This window comes from Aegilops tauschii, chromosome 5 (genome assembly GCF_002575655.3).
Source record: "Aegilops tauschii subsp. strangulata cultivar AL8/78 chromosome 5, Aet v6.0, whole genome shotgun sequence".
Classification (NCBI taxonomy): Eukaryota; Viridiplantae; Streptophyta; class Magnoliopsida; order Poales; family Poaceae; genus Aegilops; species Aegilops tauschii.
The window spans coordinates 72,400,383-72,417,977 of NC_053039.3; the positions used below are offsets into that span (position 1 = coordinate 72,400,383).

A 17,595-nucleotide genomic window follows, 5' to 3' on the forward strand; every position below is an offset into this window, starting at 1 on the left:
AACGGAGAGGTATCTCTGGGCCCACTCGGTAGGACATCATCATAATGTGCACAATGTGACCAAGGAGTTGATCACGGGATGATGTGAGTTACGGAATGAGTAAAGAGACTTGCCGGTAACGAGATTGAACAAGGTATAGGGATACCGACGATCGAATCTCGGGCAAGTACCATACCGATAGACAAAGGGAATTGTATACGGGATTGATTGAATCCTCGACATCATGGTTCATCCGATGAGATCATCGAGGAGCATGTGGGAGCCAACATGGGTATCCAGATCCCGCTGTTGGTTATTGACCGGAGAGTAGTCTCGGTCATGTCTGCGTGTCTCCCGAACCCGTAGGGTCTACACACTTAAGGATCGGTGACGCTAGGGTTGTAGAGATATTAGTATGCGGTAACCCGAAAGTTGTTCGGAGTCCCGGATGAGATCCCGGACGTCACGAGGAGTTCCGTAATGGTCCGGAGGTAAAGATTTATATATGGGAAGTCTTATTTTGGTCGCCGGAAAAGTTTCGAACTTTATCGGTATTGTACCGGGAGTGCCGAAAGGGGTCCGGGGGTCCACCAGCCCCCGGGGGCCACATGAGCTGTAGGGGTGTGCGCCTTGGCCTATATGGGCCAAGGGCACCAGCCCCAAGAGGCCCATGCGCCAAGAGATAAGGGAAAGGGAGAGTCCTAAAGGGGGAAGGCACCTCCGAGGTGCCTTGGGGGGGAAGGACTCCTCCCTGGCCGCACCCTTCCTTGGAGGAAGGGCCAAAGCTGCGCCCCCCCCCTCTCCCTTGGCCCTATATATAGTGGGGGGAAGGGAGGGCAGCAATACCTAAGCCCTGGCGCCTCCCTCTCCCTCCCGTGACACATCTCCCTCCTCCCGCAGCGCTTGGCGAAGCCCTGTTGGAATCCCGCTACTTCCACCACCACGCCGTCGTGCTGCTGGATCTCCATCAACCTCTCCTTCCCCCTTGCTGGATCAAGAAGGAGGAGACGTCGCTGCTCCGTACGTGTGTTGAACGCGGAGGTGCCGTCCGTTCGGCGCTAGGATCATCGGTGATTTGGATCACGACGAGTATGACTCCATCAACCCCGTTCTCTTGAACGCTTCCGCTCGCGATCTACAAGGGTATGTAGATGCACTCCTTCCCTCTCGTTGCTAGTAAACTCCATAGATTGATCTTGGTGATGCGTAGAAAATTTTGAATTTCTGCTACGTTCCCCAACAGTTTGATGTGCAGCATGAAAGTTACTGACAATATCACAAACTGACTCCACAGAGAACCTATTAGATAGGTAAGAACAGAATTTATGCCAGGGCACATTAGAAGGTGCCTATCCAGTACCCCTCCACCACTGAATTGTAGGGCCTTTAAGATAGGAGATGGCCAGTTACATTCTATGTTCAATGTGAGTTCTTGCCGCAGCAAAATACTGTTCCAAGTTCTGAATCCAAGATTCAGGGTCTTGTCCTTCAAATTCTGAAATGTTCAATTTAGCTGGCTTGACAGTAAGTGCATTTCTTCTTCTGTAATAATTATCAGCCCCTTCTTCTTCTTGTATTTCCTCCAATTGCACTATATTTCTCTGTACTGCCTGTCCATTTTCCTTTTCTTTGTTCTGCCCATAGTTTGGATGCCTGTAAGGAACTTTAGGAGTGCCATCCATATTCAGTTCTTTGCCTTTATGATCTCGAAAAGTGGATGTACCCACTGGCAAAGGGGCCCCCTTGTTTTGCATTGTCACTGAGGGAGGAGTAGGAGCTTGTAACTGCTTGGGTCGACCTGGAGCCGCTACTGGAGACTGCAGCTGGTTCTCTTTCAATTGTACACTCCCCTGTCCTTCTTCCGCATCTTCTACCTACTCTGGTTCAGGGTCCAACAGTAAGCGTCTGAAATTCGCTTGTATCTTGTCAAAATTCTTTTGCATCGTGGCAAAAATTTTGTTGACCACGTCCTGGAATTGTTGGAATTCTTTACGATCTTCCTCTCTATCCTACCGCAGGGTCTTCATGTCGAGCTCCAAGGACTCCAGCTGCAGGTCGGCCGTAGTCCCTGAATCCACCACCTCCGGCATGCTTGCGAGGTTGTCAATCTGCACCATCAAGGGTTGGGAGGGAGGGAGTAATTCGCCGCCGCCTTACACTGCCTCCACACGACACGGTCAGGTCGCCAGATCTGGAATTTTACCACTTAAGAATTGTTCTTAAGCAACCAGACGGACTGCCTGACTGTCGCCGAATAGTTGCCACTCCGGTCGCCGCCTTCAATCACCACCGCCCGCTCCAGATCGCGCAGAGAGATTTTACGGCCAAGCCAACCTTGCACTGCTCCAATCGCCGCCCTAGCCAAGGAGGGACTGGCTCTCGATACCAATTGTCAGGACCTGAGTCCCGATCAGCAGGGGTTTAAGCAAGAACTAGTTGATTTAAGGCGAGAATTTGGGAATTTGAGCTTGGGTTTTCATTGCACAGAAAGGGGAAAGGTGGTTAGCATGCCACTGGTGGCTAGGGTTTATACCCAATAATCTTGTTCATGCCTCGAATGATAGAGAGCTGGCTTATATAGCCATTACAGTAGCTAGAAAGTGAAAAGGAAGAAAAGGCAGAGCACATGGCCTTGTCGGACGATGAATAGCTCCTCATGCGCCTCCTGAGCCGTTGGATGGTCGATCGATGAAGGAGAGTGACCAATCTTCAGTGAACCGTTATCTTTGACTACTGACCACAGGATGCGAGATGGATGGCTGTAGGATCAACTGGCACGTAGAAATAGGGGATATTCAGACTTGGGCTTGACAACCGCGTGGAGTGCCCCGGCTGGAGCAGCGCGAGCGGCGGCACGGTGGTGGCCTAAAGCGCATCTGGATTGGCGGGAAGGTGGAGAGGAAGCTGGAGCGGGAGTTCGAGTCAGAGGTGGACGTGCTCAGCCACATCCGGCACACAAACATCGTCAAGCTCCTGTGTTGCCTCTCCTGAGCGGAGACCAACCTCCTCATCTACGAGTACATGGATAACGGCAGCCTGGACAAGTGGCTCCACGGCCACGGGCGGCGAGAGGGAGCGGTTGTGGACAAAAGAGGCATTCTTTTATTTGTGGCGATTTTGCAGAAAAACCCTTGGGTTCCCAATGTATCAAGCAGGTAAGACGACGTGGCAGTCAAGCGCCCGCATGGCTCCAATTGACCACTGCCAAATCAGCGAATACGTAGAGCAAAGCGTACAATGGACCGTATGTGAACCCTAAAGCAAGTTTAAATGGACCGTATGTGAACCCTAAAGCAAGTTTAAATGGACCGTATGTGAACCCTAAAGCAAGTTTAAGGATGGTATTTCTGGTATTTTGAATCACAGGGACGAAAGTGACAACCAGCGCAAGTTATAGGACCTATAGTAAATTTTTCTCTTTTTGAAACGACAACTTACAGGTTCGTCGGAAAGTTTAACAAGGGACTAGATATCTCGAGAGTGGAATTTGCTACTCCAACGATGAAGAGATATTCTTAAGGCCCTCTCGGTGTGGCGGTATCCATCACCTCCTGACCAAACATAGGTGACAATATATAAAATATGAAACTATGTCTTATGATGAATCTAATGATATATGTTTGGTATTCTAGATGTAAATGTTCTGTTTTCACAAACTAGGTCAAAGTTGATGAGGTTTGACTTTTCAAAAAACCTATATGCACTACAATATGGAATGGAGGAAGTATAATATATCAATAATGTCATTTATGTTGTAATCCACTCAAGAAAAACTAGGTTTTAGGAGCACCAAAAGCTCGAGGCAAAGTATGGAATGTACCATCACTGAGTTAATATACTATAGCAAACTTCAGTTAATATACTATAGCAAACTTCTGACCAATACCATTAGTGTCAAGAGAAACACTTGTAATGCAATATTAGCTACACATGAAGGTAATTAAATGCACAAAGAGGAATAAAACAGCACAAGCTTGCCATCAGAAAGCCGCGGTGCAGTTCAGTTGGTCAAGGCAACAAGTCATAACAAATTAGCGGATCATATCAGTTGGTAGTCATGTCTAGAGGACACCTTCTCTTGGTGATGTTGAGTTCTATTTGTTGTGCTGTGGAAGGCCCTTAGCTGCAAAAAATTACATATAGCATATTAGATAGTTTTAAAATCTGGTGGGCGTGTTTAGAAGCATGATAGGTAGCGGTTCTAGGCATACCAGGGCTAACAATGTTTATCCTCTAGTAATAGCTTGGACAGAATTAACAGATGTGGCTCCTGCAGACTAGGTACCCATAGAAGTTTGTTACGAGTACACAAAAAAAGTGATGATAGGATGGATAAAATTGAGAGTTTGAGACAATGCAACATATATGATGTCATTCCAAAGATATAATATTCATGTCATCGCTTACTTCTACATGACGTGCTCAGTTAAACTCTACACTGCACCAATAAGAAACATGAATGTAGTATCGAAAAGCAGTAGAGACCACTCATCATGATGAGTTGTCTGGAAATGCAACACTGCCTACCTCAGTCCATGCATGTTAGCTTAAAAAAAATCTACGTCATACTTTACTCTAAGTAACATGCAATCGGTGTGTGTTAGCTTCAATATGACATGGCAACAGCTAGAGCAAGGTATACTAGGACAGGGTGCAAGAAAATTACTTCCTCCATTCACAAATATAAGATGTTCTAACTTTTTCTGAATCGGATGTATAACATGTCTGGTGAGGAATTGAGCTTCTGGATGTAAACTTGCTTACTGAAGAATGAAGCAATATCTAGAGCACTAATTTCTCGCAATTCTACATAATGCAACTGAAACTATGGACAGCACAACATGGTCATGTATACCAACAGCAAAAAAGAAGAAAAAATAGATGCAAAAGAGGGCATAAGATTGCCAAAAATTAACCTTGCCCACAACCCATTCCTGTGAACCAGTTTGTTTTGTTACCAGAACTTGATTAAGCATTTTAGCTACAGATGAGCCAGTACAAACACATGCACAAACAACACGAAGCAATAACTCAGAATAAAATGATCAATTGTAGCACTACATGTCACTAGAAATCCAATTAATGCAAGTTCGTACGGAAAAGGCATTCATCCAGAACGAAAACAAAACAACCCCTGTTAGAGCTGGTAACAAAGATGTGAATACAACCTATCCATCCAAGAAAGAATTCACCTACAACAAATCAGTTTAGTTAGATCTGAATGCAATTACCATGCCACACTTCATATAGCATACAAGTAGTGAGATTAAGTTGCAGTTTTCAGTGTGACAACATATGTGATGCTAACAATTTAGACACAACCAATAAACTGAACAGGATCACAAATTCACAATGTAATTATATGGTTGGTCTTCATGTCTATGGATAGTTGTATACCATAGAATTAGCCCTGGTAGCACCCATTTCTAGTTTAATACTTCAATCCATGCAAGAAGGGATAAAGATTATGCATAAATGTAGATTTGCTAAGGCTATATTCTCTGCAACACATTTCAACAAATACTTTAGAACGGAATATCCTCAACCACATTGCTGCAACATGAATCTGCATGTGATATATTATAAACTATCTGTCATGAAGTCATCATCTCAGATCGGATCGGAAGGGAAAGGGGGATGAGATCGGACTTGGGAAGATAGTTTTCTTGCCAAGGAAGGTGAAAGAACAGAGAGTAGGTGAGGGATCAGGTTCAGATACAAATCATGCCTGCCTCCACCGCTAGCTGTCGCTGGCCTTATAACCAGATGCACACACACTCAAGATGCGCTTACAAGTGGACCCGTGCCAACTGGCAGCCGGGTCCCACCTCACACGTCCACCGCATCCACCACTGGTGATGCAGGTGTGACATTCCCCACCCCTTGAGAACTAGCGCCGTCTTCAGGAGATGCCTGTTGTTCGGTGTCGCTGGCCGGTGGTGCATCCCATGCTGGAGCTTGCGGAAAGCGATGGCGGAGAGTGTCGTAGTCCTCCCAAGTCGTGGCCGTGGCGTCGTTCTTCCAGCGAACTCTGACCTGCACGAGAGCGCTGTTGCCGTGCTTGACCATGCGGCGTTCCACGATCTCCATCGGCTCATCAGAAGTGCCGGCGAGGTCCGTGGGTCGTGGCAGCTCGGAGAAGACCGGAGTGTACTTGGGGGTGAACGGCTTGAGCTGGGACACATGGAAGACGGGGTGGATCTTGCTATCCGTCGGGAGCTCGAGCTTGTACGCCAGGTTGCCGATCTTGGCGAGCACCGTGAACGGGCCAAAGTACTTGTATGCCAGCTTCGCGCAAGGTCTGTTGGCCACCGATGATTGGGCATAGGGCTGGAGCTTTAGGAGGACGGAATCGCCCACTTCAAAGGAGCGCTCGGTGCAGTGTTGGTCGGCCTGCTTCTTGAAGCGGTGCTGCGCGCGAAGGATGTGCTCGCGCAGACACGCCGTGTGCACGCCCCAGTCCCAAGGTTCGCCGTCGATGATCGGCGCCGTCTTGTCGTCCCAGAGCGCCATCGCGCCCAGGTTTGGCTCCACACCGTAAAGTTCCTTGAAGGGAGAACACTTGATGGACAAATGGAAGGAAGAATTGTACCAGAACTCGGCGATTAGTAGCCAGCGACGCCATTGACGAGGCGCGTCGTGGACCGCACAACGCAGGTACATCTCCATGGACTGGTTGACCCGCTCACTTTGGCCGTCCGTCTGGGGTGGTACGCCGTAGAATAGAGCAATTTTGTGCCTGCGCTGGCGAAGAGCTCCCGCCAGAGTGCGCTGGTGAAGACACGGTCGCGGTCGGAGATGATGGAATTTGGAATGCCGTGGAGCTTGACGACGTGATCCCAAAACACCTTGGCCACTTGTGGTGCCTTGAAGGGGTGCCGGAGTGGGATGAAGTGCGCAAACTTGGTGAGTCGGTCCACCACCACCATGATCGAGTCGAACCCTTCGGATGCCGGCAAGCCCTCCACAAAGTCCATCGTTAGGTCGCGCCATGGCGCAGTAGGCACAGGCAATGGCGCCAGCTTGCCTGCGGGCTTGAGCTGCTCGTGCTTGGCGTGCTGGCAGACCGGGCATTGCCGCACGTAGTCTGCGACATCTGCCTTCAACCCGTCCCAGACGAACAGCTTCTTGACGCGCTGGTAGGTGGCTGTAGCGCCAGAGTGGCCACCCACCGCGCTGTCGTGCAAGGCGCTGATGACCTTGGTGCGGAGAGCTGTCTTCTTGCCGAGCCAGAGTCTATCTTGTTTGCGGATCAACCCCTTGTAGAGCTCGAACCCCTCGTCGTCCGGGCTGCGGACAGCCAGGCGCGCCAAACGCTCCTGCGCATCTGCATCCGTGGCGTAGGAGTTGGCCACCTCCTGCACCCAGGCCGGCTGGCAAATGGAGAGCGCGTCCAGGTTCAGAGCTGCTCCCACGCGAGACAGGGCATCGGCTGCGCCGTTGTCGCAGCCGCGGCGATAGCAGAACTTGAACTGAAGGCCCACCAGTTTGGCCATTGCTTTGCGCTGCAGGTCGGTGGCGAGCTGCTGATCCTGAAGGTTGCATAAGCTCTTGTGGTCTGTGACAATGGTGAACGGTCCCCGCTGCAGGTATGCACGCCATTTATCGACGGCCATCATGACGGCGATGAACTCCTTCTCATAGGCCGATAACTTCTGATTGCGCACTCCCGGCGCCTTGCTGAGGAACGCCACGGGGTGGCCCTCCTGCGCCAGCACCGCGCCCACGCCGGTGTCGCACGCATCCGTCTCGACGGAGAACGGGCGAGCAAAATCCGGAAGAGCCAGCACGGGCGTGGTCACCATGGCGTGCTTGAGCAAGTCGAAGGCCACCTGCGCCCGCTCTATCCATTCGAAGCCTTTCTTGGTCAGGAGGCTCGTCAGCGGTTTGGCGATGATGCCATAATGCGCAATGAACTTGCGGTAGTAGCCCGTAAGGCCGAGGAAGCCGCGGAGCTCGGTGGCCGTGGTCGGGGTAGGCCATGCCAGCATGGCTTGTGTCTTCTCCAGATCCGTTGTCACACCGTCCTTGGAAATGATGTGGCCGAGGTAAGAGATGATGCCTTGCGCGAAGGAGCATTTGGATTCCTTGGCGTACAACTGATGTGCCCGCAGCAGGTCGAGGACGATGCGGAGATGCTCCAGGTGCTCCTCCAAGGTCTCACTGAAGATTAAGATGTCATCAAGGAAAATGATTACGAATTTACGCACGTACTTGGCGAAGATGGCGTTCATCAAGCACTGGAAGGTGGCCGGTGCATTCGTCAATCCAAACGGCATCACTTTGAAATGGAAGTGGCCGTGATGCGTCTTGAATGCAGTCTTTTCCTCGTCGCCCGCGCGCATGCGGATCTGGTGATAGCCGGCGCGCAAGTCCAGCTTGCAGAAGAATGCCGCGCCGGCCAGCTCGTCGAGCAGCTCGTCCACGATCGGGAGCGGAAACTTGTTCTTGACAGTGGCGTCGTTGAGCCGTCTGTAGTCGACGCAGAAACGCCAGGTGCCGTCCTTCTTCTTGACGAGGAGTACAGGCGTTGCGTAGGGGCTCATGCTGTGCTCGATGACACCCGATTGTAGCATCTCTTGCACTTGGCGTTTGATCTCGTCTTTCTGCAATGGCGAGTAACGATATGGTCGAGAATTTGCTGGTTGCGCGTCCTCCACCAGAGTGATGGCATGGTCATAGCGGCGGTGAGGCGGCAGGCCCTTGGGCTCTGCGAACACGTCGGCAAAGCTGTCCAGAACGCCTTGCACGCTCAGTGGCACCTTGGTTGGTTGTGACTCCCTGGTGCGGGGCAGGTCCAGCACGGCCATATACCAGATGTCATTGCCGGCTTGCCATTTGCGCAGTTGATCAGGCTCGATTTCCTCCAACGCCTGCTGGTCCTTTGGTCGAACACCTTGCAGGGTGATCGTCGCGCCCTGGTGCACGAGTGTCAGGGATTTCTCCAGCCAGTGGCAGCTCATCGGGCTGAATTGCTCCAGCCAGTCCATGCCGAGCATGCCATCGTAAGCTCCGAGGTCCAGCTGCCGCATATCCGTGTGAAACGTGTGGCCTTGGATCCACCATTGCAGCCCTTTTACCATACTGTTGCAGACCATCCTCTCCCCGTTGGCGACGCGCACATCCACCGCCGGCACGGCGACCGTGGTGGCCTTGACGCGCTCCACGAACGCGGTGGAGACGAAGCTATGTGTACTCCCCGAGTCCACGAGCAGCAACATGACCTGGTTGCCGACGAGTGCTCTGAGACGAATGGTGCGTGGTGACTCCGTCCCGGCAACGGCGTGCGTGGAGAGCACGCAGCATTCCGGCCCCGGTTCCTGTGGCTCGGGCGCGTCCAGCAAATCCAGGGCGTGGACGGCATCGTCACTGAGCACCTCACCAAAATCCCCAACATGGATGGTGAGCAATTGCGTAGCTGGCTTGCATCTGTGCTCGCGCGAGTATCGGTCTCCGCACTTGAAGCAAAGGCCATTTGCACGCCGGTGGTCGCACAACTGGCGCTCGCGGGCCAGCTCGTCGTTGGGTTGCACGACGCCGCCTGGCCGTGGTGCGCCCCCGACTCGTGGTGGTGGTAGGGGCGGAGGCGGTGGGCGACCCGCAGGGATGATGCGTGGGCGCGGGCGTTGATGACCGGCCTCCTCTTCCACAATCCTTGCAAGGACGGCAGCGCGGGTGATGCTCGATGGTTCCTGAAGGCGAACTGCAACTCGCAAATCATCGCGCAACCCCAACAGGAACTGAGTGACGAATAGCTTGGGGTTGAGTGTCGCGTCGAGGGCGAGCAAGTGGTACATGTGAGCTTCGAATGCCGTCCGGTATTCAGCCACGCTGTCGGTCTGTCGAAGCTGCAGGAGTTTGTGCATTTCCACCTCGAATTCGTCTGGACCGAATTCGCTGATCAGCGCCGTCGTGAACTCCTCCCAAGTAGAGGACCGATGGGCATGCCGAAACGCCTGCAACCAGTGCGCGGCGTGGCCCTCGATGTAGAGCGTCGCCGTGGTGACCCATGTGTGCGGCGGGATGCGGTACAGGTCGAAGTAGGCGAGGCAGCGGTCGATCCAGAGGCTGGGCGCTTCGCCGTCAAAGCGCGGGAAGTCATGCTTGGGCGGCTTGACGGCGTACTCCTGCCCGTGGTCGTTGGGGACGCCGCGCGCTGGCACGTGCGCCGCTGTCTGGCCCGTGCCCGCGAACTGCGGAACGCCCCGCGTGGGCAGCAGCGGCGGCCCCCCGTTGTTGAGACGAGGCGGAGGACCGTACGGAAGGGGGCCGTGCGGTTGCTCCAGCGACGTGACCGACGACCCCTGCGGCTCGCCATCTTGTGCGCCGTGAGCTGGCTGTCGAGGGCGTGTCCCCGCGGTCGGAGATGGTGGCGGATCGCGGTGTTGCCGCACGTCGTCGACGTCCGCCTGCGTGAGATCCAACTGCTTGCGAAGATGCGCCAGATCTGACGAGACTTGCGTGTTGAACGCAAGCTGCGCCTCGAGTTGCTTCTCGCCTGCGCTCTTGCTGTCGTCAAACTTCGTCAGAAGGGCCTGGATCATGGATTTGAGCTCGGCGGAGGATTCTGCCATGGCGTTGAGGACGTGGCGTGTTTGAGCCGAAGGCTTGGACGAAGGAGCCGTCGCCTCGCTCTAACTCCGGCCAACCCCACGGGGGATTTCGTGTGGATCTCGCCGGAGCAAGACCACACCCCACGCGGTGGATGTTACGGCCAGTGAAAGGAACGGGGGTGGCGCGGCGGAGCAAAATCTGGTGGGGAAAAGTGGCTCTGAGTACCAAATTGTCACGAACTCATCATCTCAGATCAGATCGGAAGGGAAAGGAGGATGAGATCGGACTTGGGAAGATAGTTTTCTTGCCAAGGAAGGTGAGAGTACAAAGAGTAGGTGAGGGATCAGGTTCAGAAACAAATCATGCCTGCCTCCACCGCTAGCTGTCGCTGGCCTTATAACCAGACGCACACACACTCAAGATACGCTTACAAGTGGACCCGTGCCAACTGGCAGCCGGGTCCCACCTCACAAGTCCACCGCATCCACCACTGGTGATGCAGGTGTGACACTATCTCTTACAAAGACATACCTGCAAGGCCTTGAGCTTCCTCAGCCTAAAAAATATGAGCGCCACCCAGCAGTACACTTTTGAAAGTTCCCAATCTATGGCCACCAGCAAGGATTTGGCTTTCCACAACTATCCGCAATGGTGTCGTCTTTTAAACACAATTGAACTATTATACATACATACAATGGGGATGAAAGTCTGCATATTACAATATTGGGAGTCCACTGCCCAAACCATCTGCTGACACACTAACTAACACGGCTACACAAGTATTTCTGTGCAGAATACGGAGAAGAAATTGTTGCCTTGTAGAGAATAACACGTTATTTAGAGGAAAAGAACTATTTCTTAGAAGTCAAAATGTTTGCACAAATATGTATACTCAAAAGCCATTATAATTAATAGTGTACGACTTTACAACAGTAGCATTATTTGAGAGGATACAACATACAACATGAACAGTTTGGTCTGTCGTATATACTGAAAAGTACAAACATGTGAAGTCTGAACAGTGTGAGGTTCGGAAATGCTCTTTCACAAGTATGGTACTATATTTTAACAACTGTATTGCCTTTGAGTTGCCCATTTCTGGAGCTAAATTGTGCAACCTTTGTCACAAAACAACAGCCAGCTAACAATTTATCTTAGCTGTCATGCAGGGCAGAAGGAACTCAGCCGTTGATCCTGGTATGACAAAAGTGAATGATAAGAATTGAGTACCAATGGGTCTCTACAGTCCTACAACATATCCAGCCTAATTCAGCATATGGATACCTTTGTGACCAATAAGTGCCAAATAATCCGTACTTCTACAAAAGATATTCAGAAGAATCCATGGTATTTTTAATCGAGCTAGCAACAATTCAAAACCATGAATGAATTGAAATAATTCACATGTGTGCTTCCCTAGGTTCCTAATACAGAAGAAAAATCATAAATTTAGTTAGTGTTTAACAGGAAGCAGCATTTGGTTCTGTCAGAATACAAAATTTGCAGCTTCAATTTAGCACCACAAGTTTAAGAAACACAATAGAAGCTAGAAGATCCTAGGTCGTGTAAAATCAGTTGTGATTTGTTCTTTTTAAACACCAAGAGAAAGAACAGTTACAAGTACTACTAATCTTTTTTCATCGAAGGCAAAAGAAGGCATAGAGCATACCTCAGCCACCGATATGTATCATAGGTCTATTTGCTGTCTTCGCAATATCAAACATCCCAGCATGTTTAGCTTTTTTCCTTTTAACCTGCCCACATAGAGGTGGCTATTGAGAATCACATATTTGGTTAGTAAATAAACAATAACGGGATTCCCCTACCAAATACTAATGAACCCTAATACTTGGTCACTGCCATATATTAGCAGTTTACCTCCAGGAGCTTCTATTAATATTTTGCTGTTTTTAATAATGATAACTCAAGTTTCAGAAAACCACATACGGATGGGTTTCTTTCTGGGTAAAAAACCACAAAAATGTGCTTTTCCATGATATTTGTTTCTCATGGACGAACTTCTTTTTGTCGAATTAATCAAAATGTGATGTACGGTACATGCAATAGTACAGGTCCAAGATTGTTCGGTCCGAGATTATATACTTATTCTGAGAAAATTGAACTTTTAACTTTCAGTTAAGTTGGCGTGCAATGGAGCAGCGCATCAAAGCAACAAACAAAACTAAGAAAAAAATTGGTCTTTTGCTTAAGGAAATGAGTGGCCAAATTGCCTATCAATACCAAAATTCGACACAACAGAAAAAAAAAGGAAGGGCATAATTCTTTCATATAAAAGCTGGCAACCAAGTAAATTCTCCACATACCGCAGCACTAATTATTTCCTTCAGTCCAGCATCATCAAGACCAGAATGTATAGGCTCTCTCAAGCTCACCTGCAGAAGTCAGGACATGTGCATTTATTTCAATTTCATTTTCTACAGAAGATCGATCCATCCTCCTCTGTTCATTACAGTCAATACATATAAAGAAAACATAACTGCAGAGGAAGATTGAATTTCACAGATATATGCAAATGGTGGAATAAAATGAGTTCTAGAATGCAAGTACATTGAACGAATGAGACTTGAAAGTTGTAACAACACAATAAACCTAGCGTTTGTGCATAACGCATATAATAGTCCTAACTTCTTGCAATCTCAGACCGAAGACACCGCATACTTGATCTTTGACAAAGTAAACTTCAAAAGCAAGGAACGAAACAAAGCACATGAGTAAGGTCACTCCAATCTCTCATCTCTGTCATGCTTAGATCAAATGATCTTAGTATACAAAAGAAAGTTATCATGTCTGAAATGTCAGAAACATCTTTCGTTCTCCTAGGGAAGCTCTTGTTACTCTAGGTTAGAAAATATCAACAATTGCATAAAAATGGAAACTGTAATACATTTATAAAATTGGATGATCACACATTGACACTGATTAAGTTATGCCTACTTTTATTTAAAACCGATAGCGACATCATAGACAGTTGAATATTGGCTGCTTACGGAATGAGGAACACAAAACTAATTTTCACAGTTAAACTGAATACATAATTTTCAATACACAGATGGGGCAAATTGTCATCACAACTGCCTTAAACTTGGACGGCATTAATACTAGTTTAATTTGATCCTGCAACCAGTACAATTCAAGGAAGTACTGTGAAGCATCAATACTAGTTTAGTGCTGCAACCAGTACAATTCAGGAAAAGAACAGTGATCAGGACCTATTTGGCATACTGACCTAAATAATTGTTAAGTCCGTTCATTAAACCCCAAAAGAGAAATGCTATTACCATTCTTGAGTGAACATTCCAAGAGAACATATCCATAGAGAACATGCACATGGCAAAAAAAGCCAAATCATTGGCAGCAAGCAGATCAACATACCTCCGAGGGGCCAAATAAGCACACTTTGAAGTTGCCATCAGCCAATAATCGCAATCTATTGCAACCAGCACAAAAATGCTCTGTCATTGATGTAATAAATGAAATTGTTCCAACATGCCCATCAATCTTGAAATTCTTTGCGGTGTCTGAAGGGTGATCTTGAAGTCTCTCTACACCTTTGAAATGTTGACGCTGATACATGGGCGCACATAAAGTAAATTATTTGAAGCTTACATAATAAATATACAACACAAAAAATGCATATTGGAGGATGGATGTAATGGTTCCAAAGGAAGTTAACTTCAAACACGATACTTACCACTTTATCTAGTATCTCTGCATAAGGGACCAGCTTCTTGACATTCCAAACATTACCATCAAATGGCATAAACTCAATAAATCGAACATTAATAGGCTTGTGTCTAGTCAATTCAACAAAATCGCAAATTTCATCATCATTCATTCCACGCATGATAACACAGTTAATCTGGCAGCATAAAAAGGATGATGGGAAATATGTCAAGAAATTATGTATGGTGTGAAGTGAATATATCTCTACTTTTTGAAACGATATTCGAAAACAAAGGACTGAAATAATTTAGCATGCGAAAAAACTGCATACCTTAACGGGGTCATATCCAAGTTGTATGGCAGTATCTATTGATTCCATGACCTTCGAGTGCCCTTTACGCCTCGTCATGAATTCAAACTTTGCAGGGATTAATGTGTCCAAGCTAATATTTAAAGCGCTAAGACCACATTCTTTCAGTCTCGGGAGCTTCTTGGAAAGAACGATGCCATTTGTGGTCATCGCAATAGTTTTCAGCCCCTTTAGGCCAGAAAGATGCAAGCAAATATCTTCAAGGTCTTTTCTAACGGTTGGTTCTCCACCAGTTAACCTGATCTTGTCCACACCAGAAGTAACAAAAAGATTTGCAATTCGGATTATCTCATCATGTGACAGAAGCTCTGCCTTCGGTGTGAGCTCGACTCCTTCGGCAGGCATGCAGTACTGACATCTCAGGTTACAGCGCTCGGTCAAGGAGATCCTCAAGTAGTTGTGGAACCTCCCGAACGAATCGACAAGCATATCCGATGACGGTGTTTCCACTGGTTGCACTTCTGGCTTTGTAGCACAACAAGTCGAATATGCATTGGAGCACCTATGGCCGTAGTTGACTCTGGTTGGAGCGGAATTGCTGGTCAGACTTCGGAGTCCTACTCTCATCGGATCAACCTGCAAAATAAAATTAAGAAAACTCGACAAGGTTAGTCTAGGCAATTTGATCATATCGAAAACTGCTAGCTCGTCTCCAAATCGACATTGAAAAAAAAATCCGCACAATCGAGCAGAACGGGGAATAGATAGAGCGCGGGTCTAGGAGCAGGCACCTGGTGGTCGGGGACGTTGAGGCGGTGGAGCTGGTGGTGCGGCCACTTCCCGGCGACGGGAGCGGAGAGGGGGCGGGGGGCGGGAGCAGCAGCCGGCGGCGGGGCGGTGGGGGAGCAGCTCGAGGTCGTCGCCGGCGAGCTCCATGGGCCCCTCTCCTCCGTCACGGCTCCGCAGGAGACGGGGAGGCGGGAGACGGGCGGGGAGGTCGGAGGGGCGAGGCAGGGAGGCCGCCGGGAGGCGGAGAGGAGGCGGCGGCGGAGGGTGGAGGTCACATGGGAGGCGGCGGGCTGCATCGAGTAGGTGGGGGAGGCGACTGACCGGTGGGGTCAAGCTGGAGTGTACGGCCCCGGTTGGACTCGGGGGCTGGAGTGAGCTGGTCGCTGGTCGCTGATCGCTACCCGTATTCCAATGAAAGGAACAGGATAGATTTGATTTGATTTGATTATATTCCAACTGATCAATCAAGCAGGCAAATGGGAATCGAAGACGAACTCAACATCTGATGGAACACGGGGGAGTACGTATGAGCTGATGCACGCAACGCTTGGCCGAACCGGTGGGCCGACCAATGGCTACGGAAGATTTCTTACTGAACTGTTTTACAGCGTGACGTGGCTTTCTTTGCTTGGCTGAGAGGACTCACAAGGAAATGTAATGAGGGAGCATCTCCTTTTTTTGCGGAATGTTTTTTTATTACTCAATCGAAGTGTCTTTACAATCATGAGCTGCAATTTGGAGGACCTCCGGCGGCCCTGATCCAATCCAGGTCTGTCGCGAAATCCCATTGTTAGAGTTTAGACATGTATGGAGCTCTCTCATGCGTTTGGATTTTGAGTCGTCGGATTAGCTGTCCAAAATACTTCTGGCCGTCTGATCTATTGATGGATTGATCCTGGTCGTCGGATGAGAGCAAACACTGCTACAATGAATAGTGCGCGTCGTTTTTCACTCGTGCTACCTTCCCGTCTCTTCATGACGTGTGGAGTGGGCCGTTGTTGTCACTAACTGTGGAAGTGGGTATGGCCTGTGCTGGTTTTAATGGGCGCTGGGTCGTGCCACCGCCTGCAATTTTGACCACTCGCCAAGGGCATTTGAGGAATTTCGCATGGCCAACTCCGCGTGGATTCCCCTGATTTGTTGCCCTGTCCCCAATCGGGTGAGAGGCTAGGTTTCGGTCTCCCCCCCCCTTCTCTCGCACCCCTCGCATCTCTTGCGTGCCGCCGCCGCTCCTCTGCCCTCGCTCTCTCTCCGGCCCGAGCCGCCACAACTCCTCTGCGCCTTCCTCCTCCTACAAACAAGGTCGCCCGCAGCACTCCCTTGTGGCCATGTCATGGAGGGGAAGACAGCCTCAGTGAATAAGGAGATCCCTCACCATGCCGTGAGAGAGAGGGAGATGGAAGGAGAAAGCGGTTCTCCTCGGCATGGGGAAGTGGCCCATGGCGGCGCTGAATCTGTTGGCCGCCGCTCCCCGTGCGCTCTTCTCTCTTCCTCGCCTTTTTCCCTCGCGCCGCCACTCAGTCGACTGTTGGCCTGCTGGTTCCATCGACCAGGAGACTTCCCCGTGTCATCCCTCATCTCGAGCCACGCCCCCTCGCCGCCGGCTTGACCATAGAGCTGCGATGGCTGCACCGCCGGAGAGGATGCCAAGATGAGGAAGTAAGTCATCCCCGTGCCCTCTCCTTCCCCATTCTTCTTTCCCTCTCCAAGATTGATCTGATGATGCATTTCCTCCTCCCTAAATCACCTATTGGACTTTGTAGAATGAACATGGGTTGCACATTTGGATGAAGGTATCGGACCGTCTGTGATGACGTGAGATTGAATTCATCTTGGTCGCCGGCGTGCTGTCGAAGGAGGTATTTTTCTGGTCCCTTGCCTGGCCCTCTACTACCTTTTGCCAAGATCTGATGCTTATATAGGTCTATTTTGCCCTGTTTCACATAGATGCATTAGCATTTGTTCTCCTAATTGGTGGCTGGTAGTGCTCTTCTGCCTATAGTGAATAGGTTGTTGCTCTTGAGGAGTGGTCAACCACGTTGCTTCGTTGCGCAGGTGCTTGTCTTTTTCACCTTCTAATATTTTGGCATTACATCCTATCCGGCTTCCTCTGTTTTGGCATCATGTGTGTTCATTGTATATATTCGATGATATGTTTATTTTGGCGTTATGTGTTCATGTTGTTTGTTGAAGGATCTGCATCTTAGGTGCGGGTCTGTATATATTATGGCATCACGTGGCCTATTTCGGCGTTGTTTGTTCATGTCTCCACAAGTTTC

The 17,595-nt window shown here is 49.5% G+C and overlaps 1 protein-coding gene across 2 annotated transcripts; it reads right to left on the minus strand.

Annotated features, from left to right (window-relative positions):
- Positions 1 to 11,420: 11,420 nt before the first annotated feature.
- LOC109742821 (GTP 3',8-cyclase, mitochondrial) lies at positions 11,421 to 15,760 on the minus strand. 2 transcript variants are annotated; one of them, XR_002227943.4, is made up of 8 exons: positions 15,319 to 15,724; positions 14,549 to 15,163; positions 14,246 to 14,413; positions 13,927 to 14,118; positions 12,858 to 12,926; positions 12,203 to 12,287; positions 11,818 to 11,957; positions 11,421 to 11,727 (listed from the first exon to the last, which is right to left on the minus strand). XR_002227943.4 is itself a non-coding variant. In XM_020301918.4 (7 exons), the coding sequence occupies exons 1-6, from the start codon at positions 15,610 to 15,612 to the stop codon at positions 12,204 to 12,206; spliced, it is 1,422 nt and encodes a 473-aa protein (XP_020157507.1). In that variant the 5' UTR covers positions 15,613 to 15,760; the 3' UTR covers positions 11,421 to 11,727; position 12,203. The 2 variants fall into 2 exon arrangements, 1 of the variants encoding a protein (XP_020157507.1); XM_020301918.4 differs by lacking the exon at positions 11,818 to 11,957 and having other exon boundaries at positions 15,319 to 15,760.
- Between the last annotated feature and the right edge of the window lie 1,835 nt (positions 15,761 to 17,595).